Source organism: Glycine soja, chromosome 9 (assembly GCF_004193775.1).
Source record: "Glycine soja cultivar W05 chromosome 9, ASM419377v2, whole genome shotgun sequence".
NCBI lineage: Eukaryota > Viridiplantae > Streptophyta > Magnoliopsida > Fabales > Fabaceae > Glycine > Glycine soja.
The window spans coordinates 41,741,738-41,763,661 of record NC_041010.1 but is presented as its reverse complement, the minus strand read 5'-3'; the positions used below and the strand labels follow the sequence as shown (position 1 = coordinate 41,763,661).

The window sequence follows — 21,924 nt, the reverse complement described above, 5'->3', positions numbered from 1 at the left end:
GAAATAATAATTATTATGAACAATAAAAAATGATTTGTTAAAGGAGAAAATGTGAAAAGCTTGTAATAAAATTTGGTTGGAATGGATAAATAGAAAACAATGGAAGAATATATATCAATTGTGGCCAATAATTTTGCTTGTCACGAAAAAGAAGAAAAACTTGTGAAAAAACAAACTAAGAAAAAATTATAAACATCATCTTTATTTGATTTCTATTTCTGGTGATGATTGAAGTGTGAAATGAAAATTGACATTTTGAGCATTAAGAGAGGGAGAGAGCAAATAAAACTTTTGACAACTTAATTTAGGTTTAAATTTACAGTGAAAGGAATGTTTCACAAATTTTATAATATATAAAAAAAAGTCAGTCATTTAATTATCGTAATTTACAGAAACTATAAATTCATAATTTTTATTCTGATAAGAAAACATGGTATAATTACCTTTTTTAAAAGGTTTCTCAAAAGAAATTGTTGTCCAAATATTCAAATTAAAATTTAAATTCATTAACATAATTTCATTAAAATGATAATTAATTTCCATAAATTAATGTAATTGATATAAACTAATTTTATAATATCTCAAAAAAGTTCAACCAAACACGGTATAAATTGTTCAATCTATGAAACATGAGCTGAATTTTTTTCTTTTAGCTAATGATCAAAGAACCTTGGAACCTTACTCAACTATCACATTTTCAACTACGTATCCTATTTAACGAATTGCATGAGGTAACCACAAATAGCAAGACCAATATGCCAGCAACCAAAAATATCATAAACACAGATAAAGCTGACCAACTTCTACGACAGGCATAAAAGCACCTACATAGTTCATTGCATTTGGAGGAGGAAAAAAGTTCCTTCAATCATAAGATGGAGCAAGGCAATCATCAACCATATTCAGAAGGTTTGAGTTTTCCAGTGCAGCTGCCACACGTTCTTTATCGTTTAATTGTTTGTTAACTGCAATATGTATTTGTGACAAAAAGAAATGCAACAGTGTGAGTGTCCTGTCACGATCAATGATTTATATATAAAAAAAAGGATTCTAAAGAAGCAAGAGGCAATTTCAACAATTAACCAACTTAAAGCCTGTTTGTTCATGTGGCAGGAAAGCATGCAAAGTGTGTTTGAAAGGGGGGAAGCAAGAATGTTGAGTTTGAGGGATGAATCTCTTGAACATATAATCATTGAATAAAATGAAACACTAAATCTAAATCTTTCACCCAAAAAATCTAAATCCAAGTTAAAAGAGTGTAGTGACAGGTCTGTCAACAGCATGTATCACTCTCCAAGAAAGAAACGGCATAGTCAATCATTTAAGTAGAAAGACATCTCTAGAGTCTAGATCAATATTTGAAGTACTGCACAGAATGCTTCAGTAGACAAATCAAATCCATGCCACAAAAACATAGGTGCTGTAACTAACACACCCACAGGAAGAAAGAGAAAAAAGTAAGGAATTAAAACCTGCAGCTTCGGTTGCATGAGATCCAGGTGCCACTCTGATATCCACCTAACCAGAATTAATTAGAAAACATAAATAAGGTAGGGGTCACAGATCAGTAGAATATTTGGTCTAACTAGTAAATACTATTAGTATTCTCTACTGAGACAGAGAACCATGTAAGTATAAATTATGCATATAAACACCATAGCTTGATAATATATACTATCATATAACTAGGTAACAATACAAAAAAAATACAGATAAGAGGCAAGGAAAAAAAAGAAGTGTGGATTATAAGATGTCAAACAGTATTGCAGGTGGAAGATATCATAAAAGGAACAGGTATACCAACCAATGGCAGGAGCCAGCATGCGCTCCTCTATAAATCTTGTGAAGTTAAATTACTTTTAAAAACAAGTAGTAAAGGAGTTTTGTATTTTTTTATATAAATAAATAGTTTCTTCTTTGAAAAAAAAAATCTAATTTAAGTTTTTACGATATGCCCATGGGCACACAACACAAAGTCCCTTCTATTAATCATATAACAAATAACTCATCCATAAATTTTTGCCTCTCCAACTCCTATAGTATCAATCAATTATCAGAGCAAGTTACTGAACTCAGAAAAATGGAGAATACCTTGTATCGTGAAGGCAAGCTTCTCATGAGCTTGACACGTAAGCATAGACCTATAACTGTCGCCATACTGCAATGTTCCACTGTAGGAGTAAACATAACCCTAAAGAAACAAGGAAATTAAACATTCCATAATCCAAAAAGAAACCCAATAAATGAAAATAAAAACAATAATAAAAAATACCTCACATAATTACGTTGATCATCAACTTCAACTGCTTCCTCCGTGATCACCTTAAGCTCTTCCAAGGAATATGGGTGCTCAGGGTCCTTTATATCTCTTATATGATTTGTGAATGTTAAGAAAATATTAAAGTTACTATTATCAACTTTTTATTTTCCGAGTAATTACTAAAAGTAAAAACAAAACAAATGAAATTTAAAATTTAGAATTTAAAAAAAGGATATCAAAAACCTCTTGTTGGTCGATTAGTTCGACAGCATACTCATCATGGGGAGCAGATGGAGCAGTTCGAGGTCGACGCTCTTTCTTTTCATATATGATAGGGTTTGCATTGATTAACTCGGATACCATTTTGGCCAAGAGTTTCAACGTGCTCAGTTAGGGAAACAACAAGGAGGATTGGACCGGAATTTATATTTATTTACTTAAAAACCATCCCAAATATGATTGCTGGAGCCTGGAAGGAAGGAACCTCAAAGTTATGAATGAGACTTTTCTATGTTGCATTAAAAAAAATAAACTATAAAATTAATCATGAGAATTAAAAATAATAATATGATTACATATACATGTCATCACAGTTTGGTCTGGTATAGAACCCAGTTCAACTTTTCAGAGCAATATAGTTAAACAACCATTCAATTTTAACAGAATAATATCAGTCTCCAACAGAACCCAGTTCAACTACCATGCGACCCAATTTCAATTATGAAACACAATCAAAGGAGTAACCAGTATATGCTATTCTCACTGAGGGGAAAAGGACAACAAATACCCAATAATTATCTACTCAAGTTGAAATAGTTTACCTAACAATCATGCAGAAAGAAAAATCACATGAAAAAACAGAAAGAGGTAAATGACCAAATCTTGAGTTGTAGGTTGATTGTGTAGTATTTATTGTACGAGTAAGAAAGAAAAATAACTTGTTGGTGCTGGTGCAGTGTTCAACCTGTTACATGGGTCAACAGGATTTAGTTTTCTACACCTATTTGGCTTCTTCAAAAGGCAACACAGCAACTACGTTCAACTTGGTCACCCATCTCTCTCCCTCACTCTTCTTTCCTACCAATTACTTTATCCTCCTAATTCATATAGTTCTTGGTGATTCTTAATTTGATTGTGAGTTAGTTTCTCTATCTGATTCAAGTAATCAACAATTGTTTCCTAGAAAACACCAATTACAGTCAGCCCATGAATTGTGTAAAAAGGTTTTAATTTTTTTACTTTTCCATTATAATCCTTACCCAAAAGACTCAACTTTTTTTTGTGTGTGTGAAAGAGGGGCTTTAGCCCCAAACCAGATGTCCAGATATATTAAAAACCTCTAGGGGAAGTTGTACGGCCTGTACCATTTACATCCGGTAACAGCGGTAAAACTAAGAAATCTGATGTAAAAGAAAAAATTCTACCATTCCCATCTATGGACAACCCAAACTTGGACAATGAATCTGCTATTTGTTTGCCTCTCTAAAAACATGATGCCAGGAAAAGATACCCCCTTGGGAGATAAAGGACTTAATCCTACAAACAATGCGGTAACATACATGATGTGGGGAGCAGCCATTCTTCAACATCTGAATAGCCAAGGAGGAGTCAGATTCAACAATAATGGTGTGTTAGGTAGAGAGGAGAGAAATAATATTAGAGAGAAATATTGTACATGTTTGTGGAACCCACACCTTTTACACTCTACTTTAATTCAAAATTCTCTTCTATTTTCATCCTCTAAACCAAACACATCCTAAGAGACTTAAAGCCTCTCACCCAAAAAGATTCTATGCCAAGGAAAATGGTCCATAATTCCAACATAAGAAAGACTGAACTGCAGTCTACATTGTTAGGAAAGATATGCTTTGCTTTTGACGGCTACACCTATACTCATTCTTAGATCAAGTTCCTCTAAAAATAATAGTGAGAATCCTGAATCATTTACACATGCTAAGAAGCAAGTATTAGCCAATTAGGAGAAAATTTAATATTAATCATATTCCACCATCATATTGCAAAGAGCTCCCCAAAATCATTTTATCTCTATCTCATAACTGCAAAATTTGAGTTTAATTGATAGTCAATTTTAGTTAAGAATGATTAGAATTTCTTTACTTTACTGTTGTTTTTAATAAAATAATTAAGAATTTAATATCATTGTAATTTTTTACCAGCAGGATTCAAAAGAAGAAAATTTCAAGTGCTTTAGAGAAAAATTGATTCAAAAATTGAAAGAAAAAAACCTTAAAGAAAAGTTAGAGATTAGGGATAGCTCGCTTAGCACACAAGATAGTCCAGTGTGTCTCCTATGCTTTGCGGCCAGCTCATGCTTAGTGCAAAGAAGGTCCACGAGAAAGCCCAAAGGCGTGATTGCCGTTCCTGCTAAGCGCGTGATCGCCGCCATCCCTGCTAAGCCCCACCATTCTCGCTCAGCGCGTGATTACACCACCATTCTCACTAAGCCCAGGAGTGTGCTCAGCGCGAGATTGCGTGAATTTTAAGCTACCTTATGCCTATAAAAGGGGTAGGAAACTGAAGGAAAAGACACACTGAGTCTCAAAACTCTTTGTTGAATACATTCAAAGCCTAAGCATTTCTCATAGGGGAAACTTTCCATCCTTAGCCATTCTTCCCTTTTCTTCTTTTATCCATCTCATCCTTTCTTCTATCCACATCAGCACCTAAAGTGTAAAGCCTCTTATTGCCATGAGAGGCTAAATCCCCATTGTTGGGAGCCTCCAACTCTTGTAATGCAACTCTTTCTTATTACCTATTTAATGTAATCCTATTTCTATTGCTCTTTTCCATGCTTATTTTTTTTTTTATTGATTATGGTCTGATCATTCATGTTTCATGTAGTGCTTAGGGGATAATTCAATTTATTGTTTTTATGCATCTGTAACCTTAATGCAATTTATTATTTTTATCTTTGCAAAGAAATTTGAAAGAAAAAAATAGATAAATTAGGTTCTTCATGCGGGAAATCAAAGATAGAATGTCTTAATAGATGTGGATGAAAACTGAGTTAACATTAGATAGAGAAAATTATTAACATTGCATCACAAGTAGTTTTGGCATGCTAGATCCTACCATATTTGTATTTTGAATTCATCTTTTGGATTCAATTATGGTTATTTTTCTTGTTTTCTTTTCTTTTACTTTTACCTTCAAATTTCACACTTATCTCTTCTACTTCTTTTGATATTGGGTTTGCATCACTTTAAGTACAAACAAAGTTTCCGTGGATTAGACACTCGAACTTCCGAATACTTTACTCCTTGAGACAAATTGGTGCACTTGCCAACAAGTTAACTGTATCCATTAAATTATTTCCCAACACTCAAGCAAAATAATATTTATTGACCTCAAAAACTACTGAGGAATCTCCCCAGCTTCCTTGACATTTAGTATAATTCAACTTGTCCTTATTATCTGAAAAAACCTGTTAATTGCTACCAGCCATTCAAATAAAAGAACTATTTCGTATTTCCTTGCCAATTTATCCCCTACTCTTTTTCCAGCATGCCTTTAAAGGTTATATGGTTAGGCTCACCCTTACCTTGATAGCCTTAGCCTATTTGTCACTTAAATTTGCATTGATCCATAAGTGGAGAAAGAAAAAATAAAAATAAAAAACCACTAGTAAATGGATTGTACTCCTAGACATAAACTTATAACATAGCCTAAAGAGGGATACAGTTTCTTCCTCAAATATCAAGTATCATCCACCACGAGATAGGCACGTGCCCTTCTCTTATCCAAGGGATAACACTAGAGCTGGGTATGGAGGCAAGCCTGCTCATTTGAGCCCGCACCCGCATAACCCGCAAATCGTATAGCCCATCTGTTAAGCCCGCAACGGACTTCATTTAAGGCAGCCCATAACCACACCGCATAACCCACGGGCTAACAGGGTAGTATGAATTGGTTTGACAAGTATCCAACCGTTGAATTGGGAAAAGGGCTTCAGTGATAGTAGCTTAGCAACAAATTTAAACACCCGCCATAATCAGGAATTAACACAAACACAGTGTGATTTAATTGTCATCATAAATTTAATTTTTTTTAGATTAACACAAAAAAAAAGTGAGCTTCCCGCAGAAACAGAAGTCAAATTCATTTAACCCACGGATTAAACGGGCTGGGCTATAATGCCCAGCTCTAGATAAACAAGTTACACAGCACACAACCACAGCCACCAAACCCCCACACCGAGAATTTTTCATCCTCGAGCAACTTTAACAACGTGCATGTAAAAGAATATCGAAATTAAGAAAACCCAGTTTATATAAAATTAAAAAATCACAAATGTGACAAAGCAATTGAACGTCTGAAGGGTTGTAAGAGTGTGAAAAATCAAAGTAGCTGGTATTAGAGTTGAGAAAGCTCTTACCTTTTCAAATCAACTACCAGAAATTGGGGTTTCAAAGAATCGTGGCTTCCTCTTACAACGCAGAGATTGAGGTATTGGAGAAGAAGAAGAAGGAAAAAGCTGCAGACATGAATTTATTTAACCCTTTTGGAACGAGAGAACATAACAACACAGCTAGCGGGTTGGGCTCTTTGGGAACAACGGCCCATCCGAAACATTAGAAGAAAAATTTGAGATACCACATTTTAACACGTTGGTCTAAATTCACAAAAATAATTACATTGAAATCTTTCAAACATTTGATGATTATATTATAGACGGATTGAGTTAGTGAAACAAATCACGCACAGTGCCCAAATTTTTGTATAGTCTTTGGATATAACCATGAAACTTTTAATGATGCAGATTGTGAGGGTGTAGAAAGTTAATAAAGTATTGAATAATAACTCTTCTTAAAGTATAATTAAGAACTAAACTGAGCAGGATTCGAAATGAAATTATCTTTTTAATTCTTGTAATTTTTTTTTAATCCTTATAAAAAAAATCATTTGATTCTTATAATTAAACGTTTTTTTTATTTTACAAGTCAATGTCCGTTTAAAAAAGCGTGACGTGGCTAACAAAAATGTATGGGCACTTGCTGATTAGGTTTTAATGAATCTGGTGTAAATTGTATGTTTTTAAAACAAAAGTAAGATTATCAAATATTATATTATGTTATATTTTATTATTAATTAATAAAAGAAAAGTTGTTATCCAATACTTTATTAACTTTTTACAACCTTACAGTCTACACTAATAAAAATTTCATGGTTATATTCAACGGATTTACGAAAACTTGGACACCGTGCACACTAACCTCTTTCTTGTATTATATTTTAATTTGAATTTAAATATTTTAAATGATAATATATTTAAATTAAATTTTAAGAAATAAAATATTAATGAATTTTTATCCAACTTTTTTTATGTGTTAAATGCTAATACATACCACTTATAATGATTCATATGAGTGTTTTTCTATTCTAAAATACTTTAAAATGTTATTTTCATCTCAAAAAATCAAAATATGTAACTTGAAACAAATATCCCTAAACAAAGATCAATAGACTGTTGACACCAATAATAACAACTTGTGATATTAACGAAATGATTTAGGCCTCTGAGTATTATTAAATAGATAGATGGTATTGGATTAGGAAAAAAAATCCCTAATAAAAGAGGCTTCACTTTTCAAAAGTTGTATAATTAAAAACAATATCCCGTGATAAAAGAAAAGAAAATTGTTTCCCACGCACACACGTTTCACATTTGTGGTAGCCGTGTTCTTCTCTCCATCCCAAAATTTCGGCGGTGTTCGTGTGCAATCATCTTCTCCGACAATCCCAAACTCCCAAACCAACAACAATTTGGACTCCTCACCTGAGTTTCTCAATTTTAAACTTTTAATTGAGCAGGTAATAATTCCCAAAACTCTCACATCAATTTTCATCGCCAGCTTATACGGCTTTTGCAAGCTCAATTTCGGAACTGAATAATTGCCCCATATATAGGAATTTACTGTCTTTTTTCTTACTTTTTTTAATACTTCCAATTCCATATGTATTATGCTCGGAATTTCTGGAAAAAAAAAGCTTTGAAATTGAGCTGATTTTTCTTTCTTTCCTTCAAGAATCACATGTATTTTATATTTATATTTATTCAAACTGTTTTAACGACGTGCTAACTCTTCTGAAACCCTTGCCCTTCGCTTATTCTCCACTATATATAGCCTTAATCGCAGGAACAGGACAATTCTGAAGAAAAAAAATGCTTGTTTCGGGTGCTATCAGCGACGTTTTGGTGGTGCTTCCGCCTTCGACATCTCTTAGACTCCCGGAATTTCGCCATTTGCATGTTTTTGCGGTTTCTGACGCCAAGGGTTTTGTTTCTGGTGGATTTCTTAAAGTAAGCTTTCTATGTTTCGTTTTTACTTTCTCGTTGTTCACATCTTTCGATTATTGATACTGTGTTGGACAATTGCGATCGCGAAATTTGTTTTTATCTCACACTGAACTTATTATGACTCTGTTGTCGATTGTGGATTGCTGAAAATGGCAGAAAGACAATAATCCGCTATATCATATAACGGATATTGTCGCATAGCTATTTAAATATATGATATATACATATCAATTGTGTATGTATAAGAAACTAGTTGTATGAAAATAAATATAAATGCAAAAAAATTGACATAATATTAGCTCAAAAGTTCAATTGACCGGAGACTTGCTAGAGATGACAAGAAGATGCATGATACACGATGCAGCCATGACACCTGTAGCGGCTGCAATAGCGGATGGAGTCGTAAGTGTGAACCTGAGGAATTCTGCAATGTAATAGCACTGTACCTATTTTGATGCATGTTCTATATACTTCATAGGAATGGATAAGTTCAGAGTGAAAAATTACTCATTTGAAAATTCATTCAGCGCTATTGCAGCTCTCTGTTGTGATAGTTCTGGATTGAATATGCTTCACACTTTTTTCCCTCTCTTGTTTACTTTTTTTTTTTTTTTGAAATGGTTATTTCTTACTCTACTCTTAGTAGTTCATGTTTGCAAGCTGTGAAGGCATTAGCTCATGCTTCATCATTAACATGTTAAATGTTAATTACATTGACACAGCTACAAGTTCTTTTTTCCTTTTGGCTTCAAGCTTGACTGGTCTTTAACTCAAGAAGAAAAAAATGCTTTAATATTTACCTTGTTGATCCTTTTATCAAGTATATACTTTTTCACTTTTTATCAATTAGTAGGCCATTTTGATTCCTGTATACAATTTGTATTTTATTCTTTATTCTTGACTCTTGACTCATTTTTTTATTCTAATTGTTGTTTATCTCCATTATACTTCTGTTCTTTAGAAATTCTCATAGATACATTAATTAACTTATCGTCAACCTTTGTATTATCACTCAACTCACCTCTAAAATGTTATATTCTTTGCAGAGCTGTCCTTCATCTTACAATCCCAAGCACTATCATGAACTCTACAATTTCCGAGCTAGAGGCTTAGTTGCAAGGGCATCAGCTGATTCGAGGGATAATTTGGTGCCATTTGCTCCTCTCCAATTGGAGTCACCAGTTGGTCAACTTCTGGAAAAAATCTCAAATACCCATCCACATCTACTAACAGCAGTCATTGATCAACAACTAGAGAATCTTCAGAATGTTAGAGATGCTCAGAAAGAATCTGATCCATCTCAGGATTCCCTTTACAAGTAAGTCTAACATGTTTTTTTTTTTTCTTTTCTTTTTCCTCTTTATTCTGATTTGACTAGAAGTACCCATGTGGTAAGGAAAAACTGAGAAAATTGAAAACTTTTTAGGACTACTATAGCAAATTTTGGTTCATAGAGATGTAAGTAACTGTAGCACCTTTCCTGCATCAAATGTGTTTACGAGAATTAATGTATGAGAATTTGCCTGCATAGTTTTAAATTTCCTTTAATGTTTTTCTTTTTCTGTCTTGAATTTCTTCAATTTCTTACTAAAAATGCAGAAATGATTTATAAGTTCAAGAATTAGTGGAATAAAATATAAGGCTGTGGTTTTATATAAGTTACACTGAAAGTCTAATGACTGGGAAAAACCCTTAAATATCATTGGCACCGATGAGTAACTTTCAAGAATATTGAAACAAAACTTGGATATATTTTTAGTGAGTTCATTTTTTCCATTTGATACAATGCATGAGCCATCAAGAGATTAAAATATCCACTAGATGCATTTAGTTTCTTCTAGAATGAAAATCTAGTAGAAATTTGTGTCAAATTTTAACATAAGCAAATGCATGACTCACTTGTAAATTAATTGAAGATTTTATGCTCTTCATCCTTATGGTCCCAATGCCAAACTCTGGAAGATTGAAACAATTTACATCAAGAATATAATTGCATTAATTGGTTGCTTATTTAGTTACTGATAGCATTGTTCTAAAGTGATTAATTTTGTTAAATCTGAATTTTGTTAGGAGGATAGCGGAAGTCAAAGATAAAGAAAAGCGTATAACATTGGAAGAGATAATATACTGCTCAATTGTACATAAATTTTTAGAGAACAACATTTCTATGATACCAAAAATATCAGCAACATCAGATCCTACTGGTCGAGTGGATTTATGGCCAAATCAAGAGCTGAAACTAGAAGCGGTTCATTCTCCAGAGGCATTGGAGATGATTCAGAGTCACTTATCTCTGGTACTAGGAGATCGCCTTGTGGGTCCTCTCCAGACAGTTGTTCAAATTAGTAAAATTAAACTGGGAAAGTTGTATGCTGCTTCTATAATGTATGGATACTTTCTTAAACGAGTTGATGAACGGTTTCAACTTGAGAGGTCAATGGGAATCCTCCCCAAGGATTTTGGAAAAGCTAAAAGTTACGATGAACCATCACCGGGTATCAAGCTTTGGGATCCTGATTCCTTGATCACAGTACAAGATTATGACGATGAGGGTTATAATGACAGTGATTACATGGATACTGATGAAGACAAATCTTTCAGACTAAGAGCTTATGTGATGCAGTTGGACGCAGAGACACTTCAGAGACTTGCTACTGTACGATCGAAGGAGGCTATATCATTGATTGAAAAGCAAACTCAGGCCCTGTTTGGAAGGCCAGATATTCGTGTCTCCGACGATGGTTCAATTGAAACATCCAATGATGAATTGCTTTCACTCACTTTCTCGGGCCTGACTATGCTAGTTTTGGAGGCAATTGCTTTTGGATCATTCCTATGGGACAAAGAAAACTATGTTGAATCCAAGTACCCTTTTCTTAATGAGTAGACTAGATGACAGTACACAGATTCTTTCCTTTCACTGCATGGAACTTGGTAACTTAGTAATATGTTAGGCGGCGTTTGGGTGGTCTTGCTATCTTAACTGGTGTGCTTTCAAACTATTATAGAACCTGAAACAAATCATGGGCGTGGAGTTATATAGGAAAATGTACATATTTAGCATGTAGACATGATAATAATCTATGCAAGCCTGGACTTTGTAAATGATACAGAATCTCAACCTAGTAAATATTTTCATTTTTGGTCTTTAATTGCTGAACCTTGGCTTGTAAGCTTGTCAAGCCAATGACTAAAAAAATCTAGCGTTATGAGGGGTCTAAAGCTAAACACAATTTATACAAATTATTTTTTATTTATATAATTACTTTTCCTAAAATTATAATTATTATTAAAATATTTTTTAAGAAGATATTTTTATAAATGTTTAATATTTTAATTAATAATATATATAAAATTATATATTATAATATTTTTTATGAGTGTTAAATAATTAAATTTGAATTGTACAATAGAAAGTTAGAAAGTTAAAATTTTAATGTCATGCAACTATTTAAAGAATTATGCAATTTCTTGAAAATCTCACATAACTTTATATGTTTTAATCTTAAATATTCATGTAAGGTCAACATACATTTTATGCACAAGTAGGAACAAAAAATGTTTCTCTCAACTAATTTAAGCTATCTTTTGGAATCTTGTTGTGGAGGTAATAATCGTTATGTTAGTGAACGACACGTAAGCTTAGTGAACCAAGTCCTCAGACCTAACTCACAAAATTACTTTATCTTTTTTTTATATATATCTATATATTTAATTTTTGTAACCGCCCATCTATTTCAATTTTAAAATATTTATTATGAATTATAATAAATTAAAATTATAATTCTTATAACATTTAATGTATAAACTTAAAAATAGTTATTTATTAAGAATTCTATGATCATAGTTATTATAATCTAAAAATAAATATTTCTCCGGCAATACACTAAAAATATTAATTCTAAATAAAATTACGTAAAATTCATTACACAAAGGCTTCAATATATTTTTGTTTCCTACAATTTAATGTTTTTTTTTCATTTTCGTCCTTTCAAAATATATTTTCATTTTAGTCATTATATAATGCATTTATTTTATTTTTCATCTTTAAAGAGTTTTAGATAATATTATTTTTCAATGTTAACTATTTAAAATATTATCTAAAATAATTTAAGAATTAAAAATAAAATAAAAATATTTTACAAAGACTAAAAAAAATAATACTTACAAAAACAAAAATAAAAAAAAATACTAAATTATAGAAACTAAAAATATATTTAAATCTCACACGTTAAGTCTCACTCTTTATTAGTTGCAATTCATATAAATTCATTTGAAAAAATATATTAAAAATATTAAATATCTTAATGGAGTATTAATAATAATATTCAAATTAATTTTTAAAAAATTATATTTTATAGATTAAATGATCGTGTTGTTCCTTTATCTTTTAAAAGGTTGAAAATGATTTTTTAATGTTTTAAAAAAAATATTCTGATATTTAATATTTTTTTTAAAAAAATCAACATGATTATTTAACTATATATATATATATAATAGTCTTTTATTTAAGTGATAGTTGAAAGACAAAATTGAAATGTTTTAAATAAGATATGTTGGGGCCCCACAGGCAGTAAAACCAATCACGGACAGATCCATCTGTATCTTCCCGAGCTCCTTTGTTTTCGACAAACCTCCCTTCCTTGTAAACTCTCACCCTCTCTTCTTTTTCACCCTTTTCTCTATTCCATATCAATCACAAACCCTAATTCACTTTCTACAGATTCATTCGGAAACACCTTTTCCAATTTCCAACACACACCAACCATGGGTTACGAAGACAATCCGTGCGTTTCTTTCCCTCTTTCTCTGCGATTAATTTAACGTTAGGGTTTTGTTTTCTTGGATTCACTCCTTTTTTTTTCTTTCAATTTCGTTTCAGGTATCGCGACGAGGACGGAGAGCCCTTGATGGACTACGACGACGTTCAATCCGATCGCGAGCCATCTCCCGAGCCTCGCCACCAGCTCGACGATTTCGAGGAGGATGTCGACGAGTGGCGCGGCCGCGATCGGTCTCAGACGCCGGTCTACGACACCGATCCGTCGCGGTCGAAGCCGCGGAAAAGGCTGATCAAGAAGAGCGATGCCGGGAAGCAGGCGGTGGAGCCGGAGCTTGAGGACGAGGACGTGGAGGGGTATGTTCCGGAGGGGGTGTTCGACGAGGGGGACGCTGGGAGGAAGAGGAAGAAGGGTAAGGAGGGTGGGAGTGGGAAGAAGGAGAAGAGGATGAAGGGAGAGAAGAGTTTTGGGAGTGGCGGTGCGAAGAGTGGGTCCAAATTTGGGAGTGGAAAGAAAGGGTTTGGTGGGAAGGCAGGGAAGGATCATGATGGTGAAGTTAAGGAGATGTGGGATACAATTGCTGGGGGAGATTCTGAGGTATAATTGATGTTGCCTTTGTGGTTTTGCTTGATTGATTGGGTGAGCGTTTGCAAAATTGATCGATTTTTAACGAAATTGATTATGCAAAATTGATTCTGATGCAAATTAGTCAATTTTGAATGGAATTGATTTTGCAAAATTGATTTTGAAGTGAAACGATCTATGTCTTGGTGGTTAAGTAAAATTCAGTATATTTATTTTATCAACAGAAAAAGCGTAAGTCAATTAAATACAAAATCAAGTCTGGACCCATAGTCAATTTTTCAACATGGGATCGAACATGTGAACAACATTTGCATAAAATTAGGTTAGGATGACTCAACGTGAAAGCAAACATATGGATGAGTTTGAGAGTTGGAAATTCCTTAACTTTATTATTATTATTATTTTCCATATTCACACTTTGTGTTTAAGGGATTGTGGATAATAAGCGTGTGAAACTGTGAATATAGGGTTTATTTTCCATTTTCTAAGTTTTAATGTAACTTCCCCTCCCTGATTGCTCATATTTAGTTATGCCTTATTGATGCTTATTGACTGCTCTCTCTTTGATGATGGTGATTCTCTGTATCACACTTTTGGCTGTTATTGTAGTTGATAGCTTCTTTTTTGTTTCCATTAATAGGATGATCAAGAGGGTCTCAGGAATGTGGATGATGACAACTTTATTGATGACACTGGAGTGGAACCTGCTTATTATGGTAGTGATGAACCACGTTCTCCCGGTGATGCTCCCCAGGTTGGGGATTTATCCCTTTAATTTTTTTTTATTATATTATACTGAAATCAGAATCACTGTGTTTGATAACTTTGGAATTAGTAGTGTGTTAGTAAACAAGCAACATATGTTTTGAGGTTAAGAATGGAGCTATTCTGTCTTGTTTTACTTTAGTCAAAGACAATTGTCTGAGAAATTCACTAGGATTTCTTGCACTTTTTATTCAAAGTTTTTCTGATACATTTTTGTCTGTTACATGGAATTCTTAGGCAGAGGAGGGTGAAGAGGACGAAGAAATTAAGGATCTTTTCAAGATAGGTAAGAAAAAGAAGAAGAATGAGAGAAGTCCTGCAGAAATAGCTTATTTAGTTGAGACTGTCATGGCTGAGCTTGAGGTTACAGCTGAGGAGGATGCTGAACTTAATAGACAGGGGAAGCCTGCCGTTAATAAACTCAAGAAGTTGAATCTTCTTACAGAAGTCCTCTCAAAGTATGCATATAATTTCCTTCCACGTTAAGTGTGCAGAGAAGACTGGTGTTTTAATAATCTTTTATGTTACTTTTTCCTTATTTTAATAACTTTCCACTTACTATTTTGCAGGAAACAGCTTCAACTGGAGTTTTTAGATCATGGAGTGCTAACTTTATTGAAGAATTGGCTTGAGCCACTTCCTGATGGAAGCTTGCCAAATATAAATATACGCACAGAAGTTTTGAAGATATTGAATGATGTAATGGGTTGACACCACTGACATTTTAGGTGCAATTATTTTTTTACCAAGATTATGTAGAACCTAATTTTTTGTCTCGATATGCAGTTTCCTATAGATCTAGAGCAGTATGATAGAAGAGAACAGCTGAAGAAGAGTGGTCTTGGGAAGGTTGGGTTTCCATTCATCATGTGACTAACTTGCTATTTTAATAGCACTTAAAATACCCCCTCTCCACACACTCACAAAAGGGATGCCTGTATGTAGCCCATTATTGAAAACTATCTGTGATTGTCTTGACAGGTCATTATGTTTCTATCGAAGTCTGATGAAGAAATCAATGTGAATAGGAAACTAGCCAAGGAGCTGGTTGATAAGTGGGTAAGTAATGCATGATAGAATTCTTGCTCCATCATAATCTTTTGTTTTTCTTTAAAGCTGTTTTTGTTCATTTCAACTTCCCCTTTTAATTGCAGAGCCGGCCTATATTTAATAAGAGTACCCGGTTTGAAGACATGAGAAATGTGGAGGATGATAGGGTTCCTTATAGGAGACCATCAGTTAAAAAGTACTCTTATACCTATCGATCTTCAATTGCTTGGCTTCTGCTGCATTTGTTCCAACATGTTAAATTTATACAATTTGGTTGACGACTTACAGGCCGGCAAATAAAGCTGCAGGAATGGAATCTAGAGACAGTGATCTTGATTTAGAACTTTCACAGTAAGGCCTGAATGGAATTTATGAACTTGTTGTGGAGCACTGTGGGTTGAGTAATCACTAAAATATTTTGTATGTCAAATTTTTTCACTGATGCAGGCCTAGGTCTGGACAGTCCTCTTCTAGGCAGCATGCATCAAGGCCGGAAGCAACACCTTTGGATTTTGTGGTCCGGCCCCAGTCTAAAATTGATCCAGAAGAAATTAGAGCACGAGCAAAACAAGCTGCACAAGATCAGCAGCGTATGAAGGTTGGTGTTTTATTTTTTAAGTTCTGACATTTATGATTGTTTTAATCCTGTTTTGTGGCTCTTTAAGCACAATATATTGTGCAAATGGCTTTTAACTGAATGATTTTTTTGAGTTTTATCTTTGCTCCATCTTTACAACTTTCAACCAAATCCTAGCCAGATCCACTTAAACTTTTTGTTGGTTTGGGACCGTAGTGGTGAAGTTTCTAGCATACGGGACTAATAAGAATGTGGCTTTTTAGCAAATATATGTATGTATAAACAAAACACTAGAATTATAGTCATTTCATATCAATCTTTGATAAAATCTGCAATATCATCTGCGGTGTCTTCCTCTAATTCTTTGATAATTAGTATGGACAGAGCACATGTAAATATGGCATAATTAATATACCGGGTTAATGTAGGGTCGTTGCTATGGTGACCTATTGCAAGTCATGATTGCTCAGAAGTAATAAATATGTAAATAATAAAAGTAATAATTGAGTAAGATGATATGTAACGGGATAATGAACTGATAAGGAAGTTTAAGATGAAGTGGAGATGGGGATACTAATTTATTTACTTATGTGACCTTGAAATTTTTATTAATTTATTTAGACAAATATTTTAGATAATGATTTTTTAAAAAAAATCTCAGACTTTATGAATGTGTAAAATTTATGTACCTTGGTGGTATCTTTGTTAGTAGAGATGTGAACCAATTTGACCTGTGTGAACTGTCCACTGCAGATGAATAAGAAATTGCAGCAATTGAGGGCACCAAAAAAGAAGCAGCTTCAGGCTACAAAATTGAGCGTGGAAGGTCGTGGTATGATCAAATATTTATAAATGTGACCACGTTGATACTGGATGGGTTTGTTTGTCCTGCTGCAAGCTTTTCATATAATGTGCTGCCTGCATTGATGTGGATTCTTCTAAAGGTGGGCTATTCGTTCAGTGATCTACATGGAAATTTGATGGAGAGGGATGTTATGAAAATACATCCGTATGCTGCATTTGTGTATTCATCTAGTGCAGCAGGAAATCCAAAATACATTGGACGGTTATGCATTCGTATATATAGTCAAGCTTGTCATCAGTTTAATGAAAATGTGGATTTTGCATTCGTCCTTGGTACAAGTAATCTTTGTAGTGCAGCGCTGCAGCAGTAATACCAACCAAAATACACTGGACGGTTGTGTACATGTTTTAAGATTTTTATTTTTCAATTGAATAATCAAGCTTGTCTTATCAAACTCGCCGATTGTGTGGCAATGTTTTTTATTTTTTTTTATTAATTGGGGGGTTGTTTGCACCCAAGCAAAACAAAACTACCATAAGGAGGAGTTCCTAATAGCATGCGATAGAGATTTAAGTCAGTATAAATTAATTAAAGTAAAAGGGGGATTAGCATGAATAAATAGACAGGAATGACTAATTTAGTAATCCATGTAGCATGCAGGCCAACCTAGTCTGGCCCAACAAAAAATGTTTACATGTATGTGGAAAAAAAGCCGCAAAAAATGAAGTGCCTTTTACATTAGTTTCTCGTTTATCCAAGGACTTCCTTGTTGTGTCGTAAATAATACCAGACACATAAGAAATTCAAATCTTGTTATATATGTACATATACATCTGTCTGGATATATATGTAATAATATGCATGATTACTAATTTTTGTCCAAAAATTTGGTTGATAACTGAGTTTTTTTATTCATTAAATTCAAATCTGGATCTTATTTAAGATAATTATCTTCAAATTCAAATCTGGATCTTACTTAAGATATTTATCTTCAGTTTTACTTGTACCAACATAATATTAGTGCACTTGCTATTTAGATTTTTCAAAATAATATCTTGAAATTAGTTCTAATAAATTGAAGAATACTTTGTTGATAATATTAAAAATTCCAAAGACAATGAAATAGACAAATCATTTCTAGAAGGACTACAGTTTAATAACCATAATAGAATTGAGTATTGTTTCTCCATTATTTTTTTCCACCATGGCTCTGTTCTAACAAATTTAAAAACTGAAAAAAATGAGCAATTTGTTATACAAAAAGAAAAGAGAATTAATTAGAAAGAATATAAAAATTGTAGAAAGTATTGTACAAGTAATATAATTTAAGATAAATAGCATTACAAGTAGCAAAAATCCAAAGAATGGTTTGTTATTTCATTGTCCTAGCGCCTATTTCTCAAATAAAATAAAATACGTAAAGAAGACAAGTTACAACCTACATGCAAGCAGAATTCAGTAATATATATATATATATATATATATATATATATATATATATATATATATATATATATATATATATATATATATATATATATATATATATATATATATATGGTATTGAACTGAGACGTCCACAATATGTAATTCACTTACAAAAGCTGAACCTGAAGAAGAAATTGTGAGTGAGCGTATGAAGTGTAAGATACTTCTCTTAAGAACGGATCTCTTGTTAACCATTTCAAAAGTAGAAATCTTTCCCTAATTAAACCAGTCCTTCCTTGACTCCACAAGTCCCTCAAGTCTTGAGAAATTTGCTTCAGCAGGATATTTATTATACGACCAATTTGTGGCCAATCATCGCCTGTTTCAGGCTGATCGACACCTTTGCATTAACAAGGTACAGTCCGTAATGATCAATGTATCTAAATACTTGAGTGCATTTCTAGTCCTTTGGGCATTGAATCCAATCTTTTGCAGTTAGAAATCACTAGTTTGCAAAGGGACGCGAGTTTGGCTATGCTTTCTGGTAGATAACTCAATTCAGAGCATTCATAAAGCCCGAGCTCGAAGACTTGAAACCTTAGGGTAGACACTCTAATTTATAGCAATCTCGAATTAGAAGGTTCTCAAGGGAAATGAAGTTTTTCAGCAAACTCTTTGGTGGAGATTGTGTAATGCCCTCAATTACCATGGACTTCAATTTAGACAAAGGAAGGAAGTGCTTTGATGAAAGTTTTAGCATGGACTTCACGCTGGAATCCACAATTACCTTTGATGAACGACTTTTCCTTTTTCCACGTACCTGTACAGATCTCTACACTCTAGAAGATTATCGTCTACTAAACCTATATATATATATATATATATGTGTGTGTGTGTGTGTGTGTCATTCACATTTAAGCATAAATATAATTGGAAAAATATACATGCATGCATGCGCGCGTACGAATTGCAGGTTATTACATGTACCTTGCTGAATATCTGGTATGGCTTTTAACTAAGAGCCGTAACGCACGACCAAGTGATTCCAAGCATCTTTGGCTTTTTCAAAACGACTATATACAGTTTGGTTGGTTGAACAGGGAAGTAGAAGCCAGGGAGAATGAGAATGATATATGCAGGTTTTCTAACTTAATTAATTGAAAGGAAAGAGTGAAGGGTTGAGATTTTTGGACGATGAATGCACCTATATTATTTTTAAAACATTTCATCAACATTGTTAACTTATTCAACACCTAAAAACATAAAATTTGTGTTGTAGCAGAGCTTATTAGAATGTTTAAAATTAAAAAATATTTATATATCACTATTCAATTAAAAATAAAATAAAAATCCCGGATCGATAAATTTAAGGTACATTAGCTTAGGTATATAGCTTTCACATGCAAACCAGATTTTCGGACACTGGCTCCATTTATAAAAAATAATATTAGAAAATCAAAATCGAAAAGAAATATCCAACACACCAATATATATAGGAGATTTAGAAAGAAAATCCTGTGGAGAAGGGTTTACTGTGGCTGCTTATTTACCAAACAAACTCAATTATAATTCATTTGACTATCTTAGTAATTTTTTTTCTTATAAATATTTGTTGAAAAGTTTGTTAAAGTAAACCCTTATTTGTAGCTTGTATTAGACAAGAGTACCATATATATTTCCAAGTTTATTTATTTTTTTATATTAACTCTCGAAATCTTAAAACAAATTCATTACATATATATACTCTATAAACATTGAATGAAGCTTTGGATTTTGACAACGTTGTAGAACAAATCCGGTTCAGATCCTGGGCGTTGCTAATAGCAAAGAGCTATTTATTTAAGTGCCCTACATTAAACTTTGCATGTTTTGGGGAGGGTATTTTATGACCTTGCATGGTGATCTGTTTTGATGAGTGCAGGGCATCATGCATGCTTTAATGTTGGTGGATAAACTGATAGACTGATGATATCCTATAGAAACAAATGTATGATGTACGACAATGTAAACCCTTTTCATGACAATGTACCACTGGTACATACCACCAATATAATAATATTAGCATTTTGCTGAAAACAATATACTCACTGCATTTTCAAATTAATTTTAAGAAAAATGTGATTTGAGTGGTGACTATTTATTTGAGGATAATTATTTTTTAAATATAGTAGAAGTTCTCAATTAATAATAATAAAAAGGAAATGCGCGTTACAGTTGGAGATTCAAGATGTGTGCACCATGGAGATTTTCAAATTAATAAATAAAAATGTGATTTGCATGGTGCCTACAATTTTCAGTGGATAATTATTACGTGTACTAACTAATATGTTGCTTAAAAAAAATACAGTATGTTATCTCAAAAAAACTAATACAGCATGTAACTATGTAGACTGTCTATACTAACAAATTAAAAGAATTTAAAGTGTGGCGCATAATCAAACTAGTTGCGAGAACAAATAATCATAAATTACACTTGTTAAAGTATAAAATCGTCTTTAGATAAATTTTACCATAAATACTTATTAAAGAAGAAAATAATAAAAAAATGAGTTTTAATTTTTAAAACTCTCATGTTAACTTTTTCAAAAAAATGAATTTTAATTTATAGAGAAATTAAAATTTTATTTTTATTTCTGATTTTATTTTTATATAAATATTTATAAAAAAATTAAACTAAATTTTTAATCCTATAATTTATTTTTTAATTTCAATTTAATCTTTTAATTATTTTTTATTCAAATTAAATTTGATTCTAATCTTTAAATTATCTCAACATGTGAACACTATGCCATGAGAAATCGAAGATCTCGCAGATAGGTAACGCTGCGGCCAAATGAAAGAGACTTGAGCATTGGAATTTCCCTTATTGTGGGTACTTTCAGATTATCTTGTTAATAAATTTCTTTGACCTAAATTAATAATCAATAATGTTGATTGGAATACTGTCTCAGATGACTCAAATGCCACCAATCCTATATTATTTTTAGCTTAGCTAGGGGTTTGTTTCTTGGAAATATATGAAACAAACTATATCAACAATGAAGTCAGAGAAATGGTTTTTCATTATTTAGGGGATAATTTTTTTTTAATTTATCAAATTGGGATAATTTTTGAATTATTTACCAATTGAGAGTAAGTCTTATGGATATATGATTCCGACTTGAGATACATAAGTAGTATGATTTCCCTTTCATAAAAAAGTTGTATCATTTTTTGATATTCTGTTTTATTTTTATAAGATATTTCTGTGCGAGAAAAACTGATTCCAGCTACATGGATCATGTGAGGTTCCGAAGAAAATTTGATTGATTCCTTTGACGAAAGGATTAGCAAAAGAGAAGGTCTTCAAAACCT

The 21,924-nt window shown here is 32.7% G+C and overlaps 3 protein-coding genes across 4 annotated transcripts; 2 read left to right on the top strand and 1 right to left on the bottom strand.

Annotated features, from left to right (window-relative positions):
• Positions 1-536: 536 nt before the first annotated feature.
• LOC114425619 (protein AE7-like) lies at positions 537-6,850 on the bottom strand. Its single transcript, XM_028392558.1, has 6 exons — positions 6,657-6,850; positions 2,497-2,729; positions 2,273-2,378; positions 2,092-2,191; positions 1,473-1,518; positions 537-965 (listed from the first exon to the last, which is right to left on the bottom strand). Exons 2-6 carry the CDS (start codon positions 2,621-2,623, stop codon positions 865-867), a joined length of 480 nt encoding a protein of 159 aa, XP_028248359.1. The 5' UTR covers positions 2,624-2,729; positions 6,657-6,850; the 3' UTR covers positions 537-864.
• Positions 6,851-7,901: 1,051 nt separating this feature from the next.
• LOC114368988 (UV-B-induced protein At3g17800, chloroplastic-like) lies at positions 7,902-11,731 on the top strand. Of its 2 annotated transcripts, XM_028326290.1 has the most exons (4): positions 7,902-8,092; positions 8,407-8,582; positions 9,626-9,897; positions 10,650-11,731. In XM_028326290.1, exons 2-4 carry the CDS (start codon positions 8,445-8,447, stop codon positions 11,464-11,466), a joined length of 1,227 nt encoding a protein of 408 aa, XP_028182091.1. In that variant the 5' UTR covers positions 7,902-8,092; positions 8,407-8,444; the 3' UTR covers positions 11,467-11,731. The 2 variants fall into 2 exon arrangements, with proteins under 2 accessions (XP_028182091.1, XP_028182092.1); XM_028326291.1 differs by lacking the exons at positions 7,902-8,092; positions 8,407-8,582 and adding an exon at positions 8,590-9,010.
• Positions 11,732-13,166: 1,435 nt separating this feature from the next.
• Positions 13,167-17,615, top strand: LOC114368987 (protein IWS1 homolog 1-like). The gene is made up of 11 exons (XM_028326289.1): positions 13,167-13,366; positions 13,462-13,957; positions 14,586-14,699; positions 14,948-15,168; positions 15,280-15,409; positions 15,497-15,559; positions 15,692-15,769; positions 15,865-15,956; positions 16,049-16,111; positions 16,208-16,358; positions 17,091-17,615. The coding sequence occupies exons 1-11, from the start codon at positions 13,347-13,349 to the stop codon at positions 17,187-17,189; spliced, it is 1,527 nt and encodes a 508-aa protein (XP_028182090.1). The 5' UTR covers positions 13,167-13,346; the 3' UTR covers positions 17,190-17,615.
• The last annotated feature ends 4,309 nt before the right edge of the window (positions 17,616-21,924 follow it).

What these genes read in the sequence shown, in the direction of transcription:
- LOC114425619 (XM_028392558.1), bottom strand. Translation starts at nt 2,623, where the DNA reads ATGGTATCCGAGTTAATCAATGCAAACCCTATCATATATGAAAAGAAA. An exon ending in GATCAACGTAATTATGTGAG is followed by an intron (nt 2,192 to 2,272) that starts GTATTTTTTATT and finishes TTGTTTCTTTAG; the next exon opens with GGTTATGTTTACTCCTACAG. An exon ending in GCTTGCCTTCACGATACAAG is followed by an intron (nt 1,519 to 2,091) that starts GTATTCTCCATT and finishes AATTCTGGTTAG; the next exon opens with GTGGATATCAGAGTGGCACC.
- LOC114368988 (XM_028326290.1), top strand. Translation starts at nt 8,445, where the DNA reads ATGCTTGTTTCGGGTGCTATCAGCGACGTTTTGGTGGTGCTTCCGCCT. An exon ending in TTTCTGGTGGATTTCTTAAA is followed by an intron (nt 8,583 to 9,625) that starts GTAAGCTTTCTA and finishes TATTCTTTGCAG; the next exon opens with AGCTGTCCTTCATCTTACAA. An exon ending in TCTCAGGATTCCCTTTACAA is followed by an intron (nt 9,898 to 10,649) that starts GTAAGTCTAACA and finishes GAATTTTGTTAG; the next exon opens with GAGGATAGCGGAAGTCAAAG.
- LOC114368987 (XM_028326289.1), top strand. Translation starts at nt 13,347, where the DNA reads ATGGGTTACGAAGACAATCC. An exon ending in AGGAGCTGGTTGATAAGTGG is followed by an intron (nt 15,770 to 15,864) that starts GTAAGTAATGCA and finishes TTTTAATTGCAG; the next exon opens with AGCCGGCCTATATTTAATAA. An exon ending in AGGAGACCATCAGTTAAAAA is followed by an intron (nt 15,957 to 16,048) that starts GTACTCTTATAC and finishes GACGACTTACAG; the next exon opens with GCCGGCAAATAAAGCTGCAG.